Source organism: Balaenoptera musculus, chromosome 2 (genome assembly GCF_009873245.2).
Source record: "Balaenoptera musculus isolate JJ_BM4_2016_0621 chromosome 2, mBalMus1.pri.v3, whole genome shotgun sequence".
NCBI classification, from domain to species: Eukaryota; Metazoa; Chordata; class Mammalia; order Artiodactyla; family Balaenopteridae; genus Balaenoptera; species Balaenoptera musculus.
In genome coordinates, this window is record NC_045786.1 from 18373299 (window position 1) to 18392755 (window position 19457).

At 36.8% G+C, this 19457-nt stretch overlaps 1 protein-coding gene across 6 annotated transcripts in view; it reads right to left on the reverse strand.

Moving 5' to 3' along the window:
* CUL2 (cullin 2) overlaps nucleotides 1–19457 on the reverse strand; it is an 82541-nt gene that overhangs the window by 13205 nt on the left and 49879 nt on the right. For all 6 annotated transcript variants that reach the window (XM_036843709.1, XM_036843708.1, XM_036843704.1 and 3 more), the window contains 10 exons: nucleotides 15361–15457; nucleotides 15154–15264; nucleotides 12206–12368; nucleotides 7616–7740; nucleotides 5583–5690; nucleotides 4794–4853; nucleotides 3602–3730; nucleotides 3414–3500; nucleotides 2263–2415; nucleotides 1902–1979 (listed from right to left, as the gene is read on the reverse strand). In XM_036843709.1, coding sequence (XP_036699604.1) covers nucleotides 1902–1979; nucleotides 2263–2415; nucleotides 3414–3500; nucleotides 3602–3730; nucleotides 4794–4853; nucleotides 5583–5690; nucleotides 7616–7740; nucleotides 12206–12368; nucleotides 15154–15264; nucleotides 15361–15457 — 1111 coding nt within the window. The remainder of the gene's footprint in view (nucleotides 1–1901; nucleotides 1980–2262; nucleotides 2416–3413; nucleotides 3501–3601; nucleotides 3731–4793; nucleotides 4854–5582; nucleotides 5691–7615; nucleotides 7741–12205; nucleotides 12369–15153; nucleotides 15265–15360; nucleotides 15458–19457) is intronic.

The following is a 19457-nucleotide window of genomic DNA, read 5'->3' on the forward strand; positions in this document are numbered from 1 at the left end:
TACCACTACTATCACTATTAACTATTACTTCTACTTTCAGCATTTACTGAGTACTTCTTATATACCAGACTAAGCGCTTTACATATTTCATCTTCATATTAACACTCTGAGTAGCAGTATTATCAGTTAACAAAAAATTCGGAAGTTATTTGCCCAAAGTCACAGAGCACAGTAAACGGAAGAACAGACATTTAAAATCAGGAGTTATGATTCCGGAGCTTACACTGTGTTACTTGATTTATAATCCTTATTTTGAAAGAAGCAAAAATAACATACATAGATAATGTGATGATTCAAACTACACACTGTGAACATCTCTAGTAAATAGTGTAATGAAATACCATTTTCATTTTAAACTTCATAAACATATGCATAACTCACTGAGTTCACAACCTCAAGTTACTGCCCAAGTAAAAGACTATTAAAAGATAAGCCTCCTTTGGTGAGATAATCAAAAAGGGTCAGTTTCAAGAGAAACGAAAACATGTTCATCCACTCAGAAACTTGTACATGATGTTCATAGCAGCATTACTTACACACCCAAAAGTCAAAACAGCCCAAACGTCCAACAGCTGATGAGTGGATAAATAAAATGTGGTGTCTCCATACAATGGAATATTATTTGGCAATAAAAAGGAATGAACTACTGGCACAGACTCAAACATGGATGGACCTTGACATTCTTCTGCAAAGTGAATGAAGGCCGTCACAAAAGACCACGTGTGACACAGCTCTACATGAGATGTCCAGAACAGGCAAATCTACAGAGAAAGAAAGCAGACTGCCTAGGGCTAGGGAGAGGGGAGGGAATTGGGGAAGGTGAGGAGTGACTACTGATGCGTAGGGGGTTTCTTTTAGGGTAATTAAAATGTTCTAAAATGGTGCTGGTGGTTGCAAAGCTCTGTGAATATACTGAAAACCACTGAAAGTGTACACTTTGAGTGAACTGTATAGTGCTGTGACCTGAATGTTTGTGTCTCCCGTAATTCATGTTGAAATCCTGACGCCCAATGTGATGGTTTTAGAAGGTGGGGCCTTTGGGAAGTGCTTAGATCATGAAGATGGAGCCCTCATCTATGGCATTAGTGCTCTTATAAAAGAGACCCCACAGAGCTCCCTAGCCCCTTCCACCATGTGAGGACACAGCAAGAAGTCTGTCACCTTAGGCCCTCATCCCACCGTGCTGGCACCCTGGCCTCAGACTTCCAGCCTCCAGAACCATAAGAAATCAATCTCTGTCATTCATAAGCCATCCAGGCTGTGGTGTTTGGTTACGGCAGCCTGATACAATGACTACAGGACTACATGACTAAGCCGTATGGTACAAGTTACATCTCAACAGCTGTTAAAGATGTAGTCTCCCCAGTCTCTTTAAAAGCTTTGGGTAAGAAGTCTATGGTTTCTATTCAGTCACACTTTAAAGCCATTTTTACTTGAATTTTCCAGCTTCAATCTATTTTTTCTAAAATATTTCACATTCTACATATATTTACCTAAATTACAGCCCAGAATAAAAATAACTATTATAAGGGATAAATGAATTATAAAGATGGCTCAATATTCAAATGAAAAATTAGAAAATGATTGTTTTAAGTACTGGATTCTAAACTTTCTTATAATATCAAAATTTTTGTAATTTAGAACTACTTAAGACAGATAACAGGTTTACTAAGAATAAGAGACATGCTCTGACAAAGAACTGACACCCTTAGCATTTTAGTTTTAATATTAGAAACTACAATAATTTACAGTCTTCCTACAAGGCAGAATAACCATAATTTGTGAATATATTTTTATATCACGTGAGCCCTCAAGACTTTGGAGAAATATTTGAAGCGATATAACGTGAAGATAATTATGAAAATTCCTTAGGTCTTCCAATATATTTTCTGCCAACTTGCCATCTGTACACTTTTTTCCAATTCCTGGGGAATCGCAAATGTAGATGAAGGAGCCTGAGTAAGAGGCCATGCACCAGCCTAGAAGGAGAAAAGTCAAATAGTTAAACATCTCACTTGAAAGTAAATGTTTATAAAATGATTTAAGCAACTAAAGCACCTTTTTCTCCTTCCTCAAAATGTTGATAAAACCCACCAGCATTACTATCAAGGCACGGTTCATTCCAGATCAATATAACATATAACTTTAGAAGCTATAATATTCTGATTGAAAGAAAGGTAATCAGGCATCAATCTATTAATCCTTCGTATCAGACTATTTGAAATGATTAGTAAATGCTCATAATGAAACACATATTCATACCTGTAGAACATATATTTGAAAACTAATTCCCAAATCTATTACTGTGTCTTGATTTTTGATAAAATTGTTGAACTTATTGTTGAGATCCGCACTGACACTCATATCTGTGTACATCCGATGTAGCTTGCTGGTAAATTCATAACCACAGGCTTGCTGTAAAAGAAAGTTTTAAAAAACATATGACTTAAAAACAAAAATAATAAACCATACTGATTATTAAGAATGTTTTGCTACTGCTAGGTCTATGGTCAAAGGTCCTGCTTGTACACTTACACCAAAGGCCTGTATTATTCATGACCCAAAGCAGCTATTCAAAACCTTTCAAAAATTCCTTTTTTTTTTAAATGCAGATTAAATAAGTGAATGAAAACAAATACTTATGAAACAAATTTCCCTTTAAATCAAGAACTTTTCTATAAATCTGTATATCATTTCAACACTACAAAATGCTCCATTACTAAATGTAAGATACCTTATAAGGTTCACAGATAGTATCAAATATACATGAAAGATAACTGGGAATATTTGTTAAAAAGGAGGGTACTGAGGCAGATTTTTAACACCATCAACTGAGTAATAAAGAAATCTATTTCTTTGAAATTATTCAAAACTCTGTCATCACCAGGTCAGAAAATTTGGATCTCTAATCTTGGGATATAAAAAGCTTTGTTAACATTACCTCTAAAAATTAAAGGGTAAGTTATTTTTGGTATATTTAAAAAGGACAACATATTCAATGTATACCATACAGGAAAATTATCAACTACTGAATAACCCAGGATAAAAAAAATTAGCAACTGCTTATCTCATCAGTGTGTAAGCTAAAATGACATAAAAGTGAACTGAAATTCAAATGCACTCCACAAAACTTGTATTTAACGGAATATTTTAGGTGTGTTCATTTATAAGTAATACAAGTCTTTTGTAAAGTTAACACTTTATCTTGTGGATGATTCTATATCAACATATAGAGAGACTTTGTCCTTTAATACAGCATTTGCATATCCCACCATGAGACTACACCACTTTACATTTAACCAGTCAACTGTTGATGAATTATTTCCTGTTATTACTCATATTGCTACAATGAACATCTTTGTGTGCTAGTGGAATAATTTCTAGGACATTATCATATCAAAGGCCTACAGTACCTTTAATTTATTGATCATGGCTTCTTCAGAATCCATAGACATGGATAACCCATGAATTAAACGTTTCGCCAGCATTCTTGCGTAGAACTACATTAAAAAATATTTTAAAAGATTACTTCCTTTCTGATGATTTAAAGTTCAAAAATAAATCAAAGCTGACACATAAAACCTCTCGATTCACAACTTACCTTTTGAAAAACATCCTTATCGTCGATATATTTGAAGACAGTAATAAAGCTCGTGAGCTTGTCCTCTACTTCATTCTCTGTCATCCCCTTGGCTGATTTCTTCAGCAAGTTGTCACAGTACTTAGCGAGCTCAAATAGAAATTGACAGTAACGCTTACAGAGGGCCCTTCTCAAAGGAGGCACAGTGGCAACAACACAAAATAAGATCACAGTCTTTGCCATCCTCAAACTTATGTTTTAAATATCATGGACATGCACTAAAGAACTTGAAATATATGTCATCAGGGAAATTTTTAAAAAACCATAAACAGTAAAAAATCTAGGACTTCCCTGGTGGCGCAGTGGTTAAGAATCCGTCTGCCAATGCAGGGCACATGGGTTTGAGCCCTGGTCCGGGAAGATCCCACATGCGGCTGAGCAACTAAGCCTGTGCGCCACAACTACTGAGCCTGCGCTCTAGAGCCCGCGAGCCACAACTAATGAGCCCATGTGCCACAACTACTGAAGCCCGTGTGCCTAGAGCCTGTGCTCTGCAACAAGTGAAACCACTGCAACGAGAAGCCCGCGCACCACAACAAAGAGTAGCCCCCACTCGCCACAACTGGAGAAAGCCCATGCACAGCAACAAAGACCCAACGCAGCCAAAAATAAATAAATAAATAATAAAATAAATTTATAAAAAAAAAAATCTAATCAACGCTGAATGATCAATACAGCAATGATATAAGTAATTAAGTTTAGATGGAACACCTAGGTGAGTTTTGAGCAGTTCTGTCATTTCTGACATTACATAAGTACTTTTTAAAAATCTCACAACAACCTTTTAAGCAAGTTTCCTTTAAAGGTTATCAAACATTTTTCATCAAATTCCCTTTAGATCTCAGATAAAATAAAATCTCCATGAAAAGTAATGCAAATTATTTTAAGCAGTCATACTTTCAAACCCAAACATTGTAAAATGGAATATTTTCTCCTTCAATTATTTAAGAAAAGGCTACAGAGATGACCTATTGCATTCCTTAAATAAAAGCCAAATGATATACAGTGTTGACACGTTTTTATTTTTAATAATTAATTTCAACTACTTTTTAAAAAAATGCTACAAAAACAAATTAATTTGACATTCACCTCAGTTTGCATTTTCTAATGCTGACTTTTCATATGTTTACATTTATGCAACCATCAAACTTACCAACTCAGGTGCTTTGCAAACAGACTTGGGTTCTCTGTAATTTACAACTGATGTAAGGGCCTATATAGAAGACAGACCAGGAATTAGCCACCATTAATAGGGTAAAAACACAGCTGGCTCAATATATGCTATAATCTGTACGTCCAAAAATTACTACCCTACATAAAACATGGCATTTTGGGGGTAGTTTGTTAATACTGTTGTCATATCTAACAAAGGGTAAACTCCTCTCGCTGTGTCCCTCATGGTAATTATATAATGATTATATATAATCCTGTTCCTACTGAAAGATACTCTTTATAACTCATTACTGATATTTGAACACACATAAAATAAGGCTATATTTTTAAAAATCTTACGACAACCATGTAGGCAAATTTAAATTCAAAAATTTGTAAAATATAATATTTACTTTTCTTTCAAATATTATTCATTATAGCCTAAGTATTATATTCAAAGGAAAAATGAGCACTAAAGAATATTAAAATTATACATGTATTTTTCAGAACATACTAGTGTATTAACAAGTCTCCTTTTATAGCATAATCATGGGAAATTCAATTCCCATATAATTCAAGCATTCAATTCAATCATTCAATTACTCACTTAAAAGTTATGTTACACACTTCTATTTTGACTTTCACTATGAAATTGGTTGGTTAAGGTCAATCTCCATCTCCAGATTAGAAATCTCACAATTAGAAGCCCTAATTCTGAAACTACCTTAAAGAATAATGATTAAATGAAGAAAATTATATATAGATAAGGATATATGTATTAAAAAGTTACCTTATCCAACGCACTCATAAAGTGCTGATCACCATTCAAAACAGTGTTGATAAGCTGAACAAATTTACCATGTACTTCCAGAACTGACTCCACAAATAGTGTTGGCATCTAAAAATATGAAATACAAAGTACAAAACCACATTTTAAGAAGTTCAAGGGTATAATTTGGCTTAGTGAAGAGTCGTTTAAGAGTAAAGCTTTCCCTAAGCAAATAATGTTACACACGACACACACCCTCAAAAAATGTTTTTAGCTAAGACGGTCTTAAAAATCTACAACTTTGATGTTGAAATTAGCTGTCATTCAACACTGGAAATGCAGGACTGTAGTTCCTCTGCCAGAAGAACGCATGGAAAAAACATTTCTCTCTGGTGCTGGAATTCTGTATCTTAAGTGTAACAAGATACAATCTCAGAACTACCAGGCCTATCACTTTCATAGAGGATTATGTAAATAAAAACGGCCTTCAAAGCCACTGAAGGCTGAGAGAGAGAGGAGAAGTTAAAAAGCCATTATCTGTGAAAACTGAGACCCCTAGAGTTGGGCAGTACAGTTCCCCACATCTCAGAGAGAAGAAATACCTAGTAGTGCAAAAGTTAGTTTTCATTCTTAATGGAGATAACTATGAAGTTAGACCTAAGACTTCTAAGTCAGCTAAAATTATCTGAGTCTCCTACAAACGCATTCTCTTGTATTTGCATCTCCTAGGCCTTGACACCAAACTCTATGCCTCTATGCCCAATGTCATTCCACACCCTGAATCTGTAAAACTAATATAAACTAAGAAACCTAATAAATAATACAGGCTATTAGATCTAAGCAACATAAATTAATAGTTTTACAAAAAATGGGAAAGTTTATGCATTACTGTGGCAGGACATAACATCTAAGAATTATCTGCCAAAGACAGACAAATCTACAACTAAGGAGATCAGCATTTAATAAATGCTCCTGAACAATGAGGTCTATACACAGATCACTGCATTACAGGAGGAGCAAACAGCTCTACATAGGAAAGAGAAGTGACATGTGATGTCATGTCTATCTTATTTGTCAACCATCACTAGTATAAACAAAGAAGGTGGTCCAACAAAATTTGACAATAGGAGCGCACTTTGATAGGAGACACCTTATTGAAAACAGTAATTTAAATGGCAGGGAACTCTTGAGAAAGATGGGGATTAGGGATATGAAGGTCACTGCTGGGTATTTTGGGTAGGAAGCATATATTTAGGGAAGATAGTTTTAATCCAAATTTGCTTCCCGGGCTATCAAATCCAGGGCATGTAAAAGGAAATCAAATTGTAAGTTGTCAATATTATCACTGATTAATACCATTACCACTACAACTAACTAAACATTAATGCCAGTTACACAGAAACAAGACTATTTAGAAACAGCAAACAGGGACTTCCATGGCGGCACAGTGGTTAAGAATCTGCCTGCTAATGCAGGGGACATGGGTTTGAGCCCTGGTCCAGGAAGATCCCACATGCCGCGGAGCAACTAAGCCCGTGGGCCACAACTACTGAGCCTGCGCTCTAGAGCCCGCGAGCCACAACTACTGAGCCCATGCGCTGCAACTACTGAAGCCTGTACGCCTAGAGCCCGTGTTCTGCAACAAGAGAAGCCACTGCAATGAGAAGCTGGCGCACCACAACGAAGAGTAGCCCCCGCTCACCGCAACTAGAGAAAGCCCGCGCGCAGCAATGAAGACCCAACACAGCCAAAAATTAATTATTAATTAAAAAAAAAAGAAACAGCAAACATACTTTTCTGTGAGAAATTAATTAACAATTGCTAAATGAACACGACAGTGTGTAGGAAGAAGTTTATCTTATTCATTGATTTTCTAATAATTGATAATTCCAAAATGTGTCCGACAACTTCTAGGTTTGAACATTTTAATAAAGACGTTTCATTTATTGGCATGGTAGGACTTTTCTTTCATGCTTTTAAACAGTAAAGTCAAAAGAAAAACTCCATGATAATCTGATTAAGAGAAAAATTTCCCAGTTCCTTATGTAACTCACATTTTCCTGAGTAAGATTACTGGTTGCTCTAAGGCCCTCATCATGGATATGATTTTGCAGCTCCTGAATCATATGAGGTAAACCAGTGGACACAGCACGGAGTAAGACATACATATTTGCCATGTCTGAGGGGAAAAAGAAATTTATTATTAAATTTCCAAATAGTTTAAAAATGTTTTTAATATAATAGGTAATATATGGTTCCAAATGCAGAATTACAGAAGAGTTTGCAGAGCCAGATCCCCACACCTTTCTCCCAATCACCCCATCCTCTTCCCCTGGGAAAGCAATGTTGTGGTTGTTTAGTATCTTCTCAAAGCTGTTTCCTACCCATTCAAGCAAATACACTATTCTTCCCTCTGCCCCTTTTTATACAAATAGTGTAGCGTATTTCATGTACTATAAACAACATCTTGACTTAGAGATCTTTTTACATCAGTACACAAAGCATTTCCTCATATTTTACAACTGCTTAGCACTCCATTTTATGGCTACATTACAACAATTACTTAACAGTTGATGGGAATTTGGTTGTTTCCAATCTCTTGATATTACAATGTTACAATTAATAATCCTGCATATGGGCAAGAATATCTGCAGTATAAATCCCTAGAAGTGGGACTGCCATGCAAAGCTTAGTCTTGTAGAAGGACCTTCTAGACAGAGCTCCCAGTGGCCAGGAGCTCCCTTGCCAACAAATGTTTTGATCTTTGCACTGAGAGGTGGAAAATGATATCTCAGTGTAGTGGTTTTTATTTTAAACTTTTTACTGAAGTATAACACACATACAGAAAAATGTACAAACCATAAGTGTATATCTCAATGAATTATCATGAGTGAACCCCCCTCCCAAAGTTATCACCACCCACAGTAAGAAACAGACATGACCTCCACTCAGAAGTCCCCTTCATACCTCTTCCCAATCACTACCCCTCCTGTTCTTCTGCAACGGTAATCACTGTCGTGACAGATTAGTTACTTACTAAACTAAACCAAACCACAGGTTCAGTTTGCCTGTTTTGAACCATTTATACAAATGAAATCATACAATTCTTTCATGTTTGGTTTCTTTGGTTCAACATGTTCATAAGGTTCACCTGTGTTGTATGCAGCTATAACGTGTTCCTTTTCACTCTCCTATAATATTTCATTGTGTGAATATGCAGTACTTTAATTCATTCTGCTGTTACTGGACATTTGAGCTGTTTCCAGTTTGGAGCTATTACAAACAATGCTGCTGTGAGCATGCTTGTGCATGTCTTTTTGTGCATGTGTGCATGCATTTTGGGTGGGGGGGTTGAACACCTATGAGAGCAACAGCTGGACCGTAAGAGATGTGTTTGTTCAGCATTAGCAGTCACTCACTGGCAGTGTTTCAAGGTGGTTGCGTTGATTTATACTCTAGGTCCAACGTATAACAGGTTCCTGTTACTCTACACATTTGCACACACTTATTATTTTCAGTCTTTTTCATTTTATATCAAAATGTGATTAAGTACTGATACCTTAGTTTGGTTTTAATTTGCATTCCTCTGTTTTAGTGAGATTGAGAGCCTTTTTATATGTTTATTGGCCATTTGGATATCCTCCATTCTGCAGTGCCTGTTCAAACTTCTTGACTATTTTATATTTTGGACATAAACCTTTTTCAGGGATTGCAAATATATAACCCTATGACTGCCTTTTTTTTTTCTTTTTGAGGTATAATTGACATATATTAGTTTCAGGTTTATAACATAATGATATTGGTATATATTGCAGACTGATCACCACAATCAGTCAAGTTAACATCTGTCACCATACATATTTACAACTTTTTTCTTGTGATGAGAATTTTTTAATTTTTATTCTATTTTTTTATTAATTTTTATTGGAGTATGGTTGCTTTACAATGTTGTGTTAGCTTCCACTGCACAAGAAAATGAATCAGCCACACACATACAGATATCCCCTCCCTTTTGGACTTCCCTCCCATTTAGGTTACCACAGTGCATTAGGTAGAGTTCCCTGTGCTATACAGTATGTTCTCATTAGTTGTCTATTTTATACATAGTATCAATAATGTATATGTGTCAATCCCAGTCTCCCAGTTCCTCCCACCACACCCCTTTCTCCCTTGGTATCCATACCTCTGTGCCTCTATTTCTGCTTTGTAAATAAAATCATCTATACCATTCTTCTAGATTACACATGTAAGTGTCATTATACGATATCTGCGAGAACTTTTAAAATCTACTCTTAGCAACTTTCAAATATGCAACATGGTATTATTACCTATAGTCATCATGCTATACATTATTACATCCCCATGACTTATTTTTTTAATAACTAGAAGTTATTAAACCTTTTGACTCCCTTCACCCATCCCCCCTGACTTTGGCAACCACCAAGCTCTTCTCCGTATCCATGAGTTCGTGTGTTTTGTTTTTTAGATTCCATGTATAAGTGAGATCACATGATATTTGTCTTTCTCTGTCTGACTTATTTCACTTAGCACAATGCTCTCGAGGTCGGTCCATGTTGTTGCAAAATAGCAGATTTCATTTTTTTTTTAATGGCTGATATTTCTCTGTGTGTGTTTATTTTCATCCATTCACCTATCAATGGACACTTAGGTTGTTTCCTTATCTTGGTTATTGTAAATAATGCTGCAATGAACATATATGAACAGGGTTCATGTATTTTTTGGGGTTAGTGTTTTTGTTTTCTTTGGATAAATGCCCGGAAGTAGAATTGCGAGATCACATGATAGTTTTATTTTTAATTTTTATCCCACCAACTGTACACGATGGTTCCCTTTTCTTCACATCCTCGTCAACATTTGTTATTTCTAGTCTTTTTGATAACAGCCATGCTAACAGGTGTGAGGTGGTATCTCACCGGGGTTTGGATTTGCATTTCCCTGATGATTAATAATGTTGAGCACCTTTTCATGTACCTGCTGGTCATCTGAAAGTCTTCTTTAGAAAAATGTCTGTTCAGATCTTCTCATTTTTTAATCAGTCTTTTTGCTATTGAGTTGTATGAGTCTTTTATATATTTTGGATATTAACCCCTCATCAGATAAATGATTTGCAAATATTTTCTCCCATTCAGTAGGTCACCTTTTCATTTTGCTGATGGTTTCTTTTGCTGTGCAGAAGCTTTTTAGTTTGATGGAGTCCCACTTGTTTATTTTTGCTTTTGTTGCCTTTGCTTTTGGTGTCAGGTTCAAAAAATCCTCACCAAGACGGATGTCAAGGAGTTTATCGCCTTTTTTTCTAGGAGTTTTATGGCTTCAGGTCTTAGGTTCAGGTGTTCAATTCATTTTGAGTTAATTTTTATGTATGATGTAAGACAGTGGTCCAGTTTCATTCTTTTGCATGTGGCTGTCCAGTTTTTTCAAAAACATTCATTAACATGATTCATTAATCATTGTCCTTTCCCCATTGTGTATTCTTGGCTCCTTTGTCCTATGACTGTCATTGTGATGCTATTTTGATGATCCAATGGTCTTAATGGTTTTTTAATGATCCAAAGTTTTTAATGATAAAGTAGTCAACTTGATCAATCTTTCCTTGTGGTTAGTGCTTTCTGTGTCTTATTTAAAATATTCTTCTCTACCTCCAAGGTCATGAAGTTATTCTCCTATATTATCTTCTGGAAGTGTTACTGCTTTACATTGAGATCAAAAGCCCAAAATGAATTGATTGAATTTGTATATGGTGTTTGAGGTAGAGATCAAATTTCGTTTTTTTCCCACATGTATATCCAACGGACCTGGCGCTGTGTGTTCAAAACACTATCCTTCACCCACTGCTCTGCAGGACTGCCTTAGTCTTAAATGAAGTATCTACATATGCATAGGTTATTTCTCGGCTTTTTATTTTATTCCATTGGTCTCTTTGCTTATCCTTGCACCAATGCCTCATATTCCTAATTACTGTGGTTTTTACAAGTCATGTTATCCCGCAAAGTTTTCGCATCATGCTCTTCAAAATTGTCTTGAAGAGTAAGTATAACTTTCAGAGTTTAAAAAAAAATCTTGGGTTTTGAGAAGATTGCCCTGGATCTATAAATCAATGTTGCTTTCAACAATGTTTAGTTTTCTGTGTAGGTCTGACACATATCTTGTTACATTTATTCCCTGCTATTTAAAAATCCTTATTGCTTTTTTCTAAAAAATTCCATTTTATTCACTGCTTATTGTTAACATTTCATTGTATTTTCATTTTGTATTTCCCCTATTTTGAGTGAGACTGAGCATCTTCATATATTTAAAATCTATTTATATTTCCTTTTCATGTTCTTTGTCTTTTCTCCTCTTATTTACTAGAAACTCTTAATGTATTCAGGAAATTAGCGCCTGTGATTTTTAAAAATGTGGAAACACATTTTCCCAGTTTTTCTTTTGACTTTAGAATACAGTTTGAAAATATACTTTTCCAAAACAATCTTTTAAAATAGATTATTAATATCTGTAAAAAGGCATATCGAATATTTTAGAGACTATTACTTAAATATGTTTGAAGTCTAAGGTAGCTGGAAGATGATGTAAAAAGTGGGTTTATAATTTAATTTCTATTCACATTGATGTTTGGTATCACTTACCATTTTTTTTCTCTTGTCGGATGATATTATGACATTCTGCATGTAAGAACTGTAAGTGGTCTGCTACCATTCGTTGCTGACATTCATGAATTACTTTAGTATATGAACTTGGATGTAAGTATTTTCGACATCGAATTTCTTCATCTTTTAATCTACCTAGAACCTTTAGAAATATATTCTTACAGTCAGAAACTACTATGAGAAAACACCTGTAATATCAATAAGTAACTTACAGGGCAAAGTAACTTACAAATAAGAATTATATGACTAATTTAAACTCACATTCCATAAGTCATTTCAAAATTTTATTAAGCTACTAGATGTCACATACATTTCAGCACTGTCTTATGAACAGCACGGTCTTATGAAAAGTTAAATGGTCTGCATTTTGTCCTCATTTATTGACCCCAATCATCCTACATATAGACAACCTATATGCAATAGGAAACATGGGTAAAGATCATTAAAAAACAGAATAGGTGGTCACTTCATGAACATTTAACTCTCAAACTAAAAAGTAATTTACATCAACTGCATCATGTAGATTAAGCTAATTACTTTATGTTGATTCATCTTACAAACATAAACAGTATGTACATGATAGTAAACTATCACATTAAAGATTCCATTACATTTTTTTAAAGTAAAAAAAATTTAGTCATAGTCAAATATTTCAATCAAGACCTTTATTAAAGCTTATCCTATAAAAAAGCACTGAGGTACAAACAATACACTGGTTAACATCAACAAGAACCAGATAATAAAGATAATAGCCAGAGAATCTGGCTAATTTCTACCTCAGAAGAAAAACAGACCTAGCCATGTTTAGTATATAAACATGACTTTAACCTGCTTATGGATTAACTAAATAAAAAACGAAAACGAATTAGAATGTGGGTCTGAGGGAGGCAAGGGAGGATGAGAAAAGGAAAAAAATAAAATAATGAAAACGGGGGGCAGTGTGCATATCAATAAAAAGTAGATTAAGTTTGGAGTGCCTCAATGCAGGGCTTCAAATAAACCACCTGTAGCTGGCAGAAAAAGCCAGAACAAGAGGAAAGATACAGAAAGGGAAGTAGGAAGGCCACATGAATTGTCTGTTAATTAAATGACCTATTCTTATAAATGTTATTTTCCAAACATAATCTCCAGTGGCCTTCCTTTTAATAGTTTGAGATCTAGTTTACATATCATATGATTCACCCATTTAAAGTATACAATTCAGTGGTTTTTGGTATATTACATTATTAGTTTTTTAAAATTGTGGTAAAATATATGTAACATAAAATTTGTCATTTTAACCATTTCTAAGTGTGCAATTCAGTAGCATTAATTACATTCACAATGTTGTGCAACTGTCTATTTCCAAAACTTTTTCATTACACCAAACAGAAACTGTGTAACCACTAAGCTATAACTCCCTATCCTCCCCTCCCAATAACTTCTAATCTATAATACTTTCTGTCTCTATGACTTTGTCTATTCTAGATATTTTATATAAGTGGACCCATACGATGTTTGTCCTTTTGTGTCTGGCTTATTTCACTCAACATAATATTCTCAAAGTTAATCCATGTTGTAGCGTGTGTCAGAACTTTATTCCTTTTTAAGGCTGAATGACATTCCATTGTATGTATACATATTTTGCCTGTCTTTTCAACTCCTGAAAGGCATTTGGGTTGTTTCCATTGTTTGCCAACAGCCTGTTTTTGAGAGCCAGATATAACGATGAGAGTATGTACCCCTGATATTCTGTGTGCACTTCTCAGGATTGGATCTAGAATCTTTAACAAGAGTCTAAGATGTAAAAAGGGCTAAGTGCTAAGACCCACTGACTTAGTGTAGCCTGCACTTAACGGAGGAAAATATCCTAGATAACTTCCTCAAGATCCCAGAGCTAAAGAGTGACAAAGCATGAAAAGAATTAAACAACTCAGACTTCTGGACCTGGGCTCTGTGGAATATGCACCATTGTATCATATCAGTAAGTACTGATATTTCCTGACCTATGGCCTATGGAAGCCTCACTACAGCTATTCCACTTGAAACATTTTACCTTTCTTTCTTTTTAATATTTATTTATTTATTTAATTTATTTATTTGGTTGCACTGGGTCGTAGTCGCGGCAGGTGGGCTCCTTAGTTGTGGCATGCGAACTCTTAGTTGCAGCATGCATGTGGGATCTAGTTCCCCGACCAGGGATCGAACCCAGGCCCCCTACATTGGGAGTGTGGAGTCTTAACCACTGCGCCACCAGGGAAGTCCCCATTTTACCTTTCTTAAAGGTAAACAAACTAACAAAAATCATCTGATAATAAAATGCTTGAAATCCAACACTGCCGATGAAAAAACCTAGTTAAAATTTCTAACATATCTTATCTGATGACTGAATTTATAATCTCACTATTCTTTCACTGAGAAAATATACATGGAATTATAAATATGGTTATCAATGTGTTGGTTTAATGAGTAAAATTTCTCGTGGGGGTTTTTCTCAGCCTTCCACAAACTTAACAGACCAAAAAGACCCAGTATCTAGAATTATTATATATTTACTATTTTTTTCCTTCCATTTTAGAGGAAGATAAAAACCCCAACCCCTAGCTTTTGTACTTATCCTATTCCCTTATCTACTAAGCACAAAATATAGTTTATTTTGCCAAGAATATGAATATATATTAATTTTAAAGACAAGCAAATCCAGCAATCAGGATTTATCAGAAATCATCAACCACAATGAAAACTGGAATAGCACCTTTTCTATGGAAAATGCCATAGCAGGAACAATGATTTATCAATAGGTGTTGTACATTAACTATAACTCAGTGTAATGATCAAAAAAACAGAACTTTTTCCACCAAAAAAATATATTAACTAAGATAACTAATATTAAATAAAACCAGGCCTGATATATACTAGATGATGTAGTTAACATAATGTTTTCTTACCTTTTCCATATACTGTGAGCAGTTTGATTCTTGTAATAAATTTGAAGCTTCTTGTTTGTAATACTCTCCTGTTTCAGTCAGGAAGGGAGACTCAAAGATTTCCTGATAAAACTAAATAAATCAATTAAATCATATTTAAAAAATTAGAACAGGCAACTTAAGAAATTAAAGGTCTAATTATTTATGTTTTTAAAGGAAGCTTTTTACCTTTAAGGGGAATTTTTTCTTATACTGTTCAACATGAACAAAGGAGTTAATAACCCCATGGATTACTTTCTGGTTTGGGTCTTCTCCACCACGATCACTAAAACAAGGTATAACACAAAACATTCTTGAGAATACAAATATCTATGGAAATATACCAAAGTATGCCACAATATGGCTGCTTATTCTATTGGTCTAATCACATTATGTATAAAGCATTTTAAAGGTCAATGCACATGATGCTTAAAAATGATTTTTCATATTGCAGCTGAATTAATATTTATGATAGTTTATGTACACATTAGATGTCATTTCAATAAACAACAGAAAAGCTTAATTGTAAAATTAAAGATACTATGTTGACACTAAGATGATACTTCTTCAATTTTAATAGAGTAGCTATGAGCCCATCAATTCAAGACTTTAAATACCAGTGGTTAAGAATATTTGAATTTCACTCACCACGAACTCTACTACTAGAGGATGTGGTCTGAGAATGCAGTCTTTGAACCATCACAAGTACGCCTACAGTAATCTGATGAGACTCATTCCTCAAAGGTACACTCTAATACAATATATCGCTCATTGAAATGACTAATAACTGTTGTTCTCTCTCTAAGAGGTCTGCTAGAGCCACTGAGTTGCTTTCATTTAAGCACAAAGGTATTTCTCTACTTAGAAATTTAGTGAGATATGTTTTAATATTTCTATATTCTATTACAGTTACAAAGGGATCTAAAATCATCTCAATTATTCATGTGACATTTTGATAAGTTCCTACTTAGTCAAGGGTACTACTGTGATGCAAGTTTTAATCACAATAAGAAATATAGGTGAATTTTGGCTTTTATAATTACAGAAATAGGAAAATGAAATAGGAAAAAAATAAGAGTGGGCCTAAAGTCACAGTAAAACGGTCTGGCTCTATGTTGGAAGTTTCTGACTCCAGTACTAATGCTCAAATCAAACCATTATACAGTCAAAGGTTTACCTTTCCATGGTAATCTTCCACCTCACTTTAAAAGATTTTTTCTTTGAAGTAATAATTATTTTACAAAGAAAGCAACAGAAAAATATATTATCATCATTTCCTAGTAAAATCTTCTGGTTTTCATACTGGGATATAAAGATTTTCTAACATTTAAGAAAAGTATTGTGGCAATTACCTTTATATATCAGTGTCCTTCCCTGCCTCTGCCTCCCTCTAACCCTCTTTCTGTCTCCCATTAATTATCTGGAAATTCTGGGAGAAGTTTGTTGTGCTTGAATTAATATGGCTACAGTCCTTCTGACAGTCACAGAAATGTAGTTACAAAGTCTACATTTTGATATAAGAACTAATAAGAACGATGAGTTCATACAAGGTGACACATGGTGAGCTCCTTTCCTCTGCTGACCTTCCCTCTTAAGCCCAAATTAAATCTGCTGAAATAATGATATAACCTATTCCATTGATTTGGAGCACATCACTTTTTGCCTTTTAACTTTGTCTGGGACCAAATGAAAATCAGTCAAAAGTGAGAAATATCTAAATATTTGGAAAATCAGGTTACCTAAAATTATTTTCATGACCAAATCCTACTGTCCCTGCTCAGCACCAGGAAAACGTCCACTGCTGCTATTCTCAGCACTCCTGCCATTTGTTTCTGACCCCAAAAGGCCCAGAGAAGCTGGAATCAGGTAAGGTAGTGCCTAGAAAGAACATCGACATTCCTACTGCTTAATAACTAAATTGTCCTCTCCTGTAAGAAGAACATCTGAACTCAGAAACTCTTAGGCATAATTATTCAATTCACCATACACTTTGATAACTGCACAAAAGGTACTATAGAAAATCAGTGTAATTTATTTCTATTAGGCTGACAGATAATGAAAATAAACTGAAATGATGCTAAGTTAGTACTATATAAAAGCAATGACTAAGCTGGTTATCTGAATAAGCTCTGGTCTCACCTAAGAACAGTGATCCCAAGAGACGAGCTTTGAGAAAAGAATATGAAGAATTTTTAGAATATGGCTCATTATTTGATCTTGACAGAACTAAGTGGAAAATGCCTACAACAATCATAATGAAATCACTCAGCTGGGAGGATGGGAACGAATAGGAAGAGTTTATTGTAGCCCCTAAGACCAGGATTTTGGAGTCAGACTACCTAGGTTCAAGTTCTGGCTGCAGAATATGTCACCTTGTGCAGGTGCTTATTAACCTTTAGTACTCAGAGATGTCCCCTTCTGTAAAGTGGGGGTAAGAAATGTACCTACTCTCACGAGGATATGGTAAAGATTATGCATAATCCAAGAAAGTATGTAGCACACTGCCTGGTACATGAGTAAACCATCAATAAGCTAGTATTTTAAGTACAGATAGGCGCAAAATGGAAGCATTTTCAATAAATTAGAGAGGAGAAGAAAGCTAAGAGACCAAAAAAAGCACTAACTGTGATTTTAAAACCAAGGCATTTTAGAGGGCAGACCAGGTTTGTGATGGTCATTAAAAGTTAGGCTGGAACTCTCAAAAGTCCTGATTCTGATATGTGACAATGGGCAAATTAATCTCTTGGTGAAACTCCCATTCACCCCCTATGATTAAAAGGAGAATATGGTTCCAACAAATTAAACACAGCCTCCTGCTCTCACTCCAAATCTGAGAAGTGACAGGAAGGATACTTTTTAACGCTCCATTGTTGGCTGTAGCCCTTGGACCTGTAGAAATTGAAAAAACAGAATGAAGACTAGATAGCACAGAAAAACAAAATTACGGACCAAAATGCACAAGAGAAAGAACCGCTAAAAGGAGGGGGTGGAAGATAGTGAAGGAGGACAGGCAAGAAGTGGTGTTACTGAAAGCGGGTTAGCACAAAACCAGCGAGGTCATCAGCAGACTAGCTGCTCTGCGTATCCCTGCAGGAGCAGTGAGTGTGGTGCTACGAGGAAGGGAAGCGCCTGCGCCCAGACTGCGCCCAGACTGCGCCAGACTGCGCCAGACTGCGCCCAGACTGCAGCCAGACTGCACCCTGACTGCTTCCAGACTGCGCCAGACTGCACCCAGACTGCACCCAGACTGCGCCAGACAGCTCCTGACTGCGCCAAACTGCCCCCAGACTGCGCCAGACTGCACCCTGACTGCTTCCAGACTGCGCCAGACTGCACCCAGACTGCACCCAGACTGCGCCAGACAGCTCCTGACTGCGCCAAACTGCCCCCAGACTGCGCCAGACTGCACCCTGACTGCTTCCAGACTGCGCCAGACTGCACCCAGACTGCACCCAGACTGCGCCAGACAGCTCCTGACTGCGCCAAACTGCCCCCAGACTGCGCCAGACTGCACCCTGACTGCTTCCAGACTGCGCCAGACTGCACCCAGACTGCACCCAGACTGCGCCAGACAGCTCCTGACTGCGCCAAACTGCCCCCAGACTGCGCCAGACTGCACCCTGACTGCTTCCAGACTGCGCCAGACTGCACCCAGACTGCGCCAGACAGCTCCTGACTGCGCCAAACTGCCCCCAGACTGCGCCAGATTGCTCCAGACTGCGCCAGACTGCTGCAGACTGTGCCCAGACTGCGCCAGACTGCTCCAGACTGCGCCAGACTGCACCCTGACTGCTCCCAGACTGCCCCCAGGCTGTGCCAGACTGCTCCAGACTGCCCCCAGACTGCGCCCAGACTGAGCCCAGACTGCTCCAGACTGCGCCCAAACTGCACCAAACTGCCCCCAGACTGCGCCCAACTGCCCCCAGACTGCTCCAGACTGCGCCCAGACTGCGCCCAGACTGCGCCCAGACTGCTCCCAGACTGCGCCCAAACTGCACCAAACTGCCCCCAGATTGCGCCCAACTGCCCCCAGACTGCTCCAGACTGCGCCCAGACTGCGCCCAGACTGCACCCAGACTGCGCCAAACTGCCCCCAAACTGCGCCAGACTGCTCCAGACTGCACCCAGGCTGCACCCAGACTGCACCCAGACTGCGCCAGACTGTGCCCAGATTGCTTGGCCCCAACCCCAGAGCACCTCAGGAGGCACTGGGAAATCAAGGAAACAGTTCACCTTCAGACTGGCAAGACTTGATGAGTAGTAGAGAAACGGGTTCCCGTACTCTG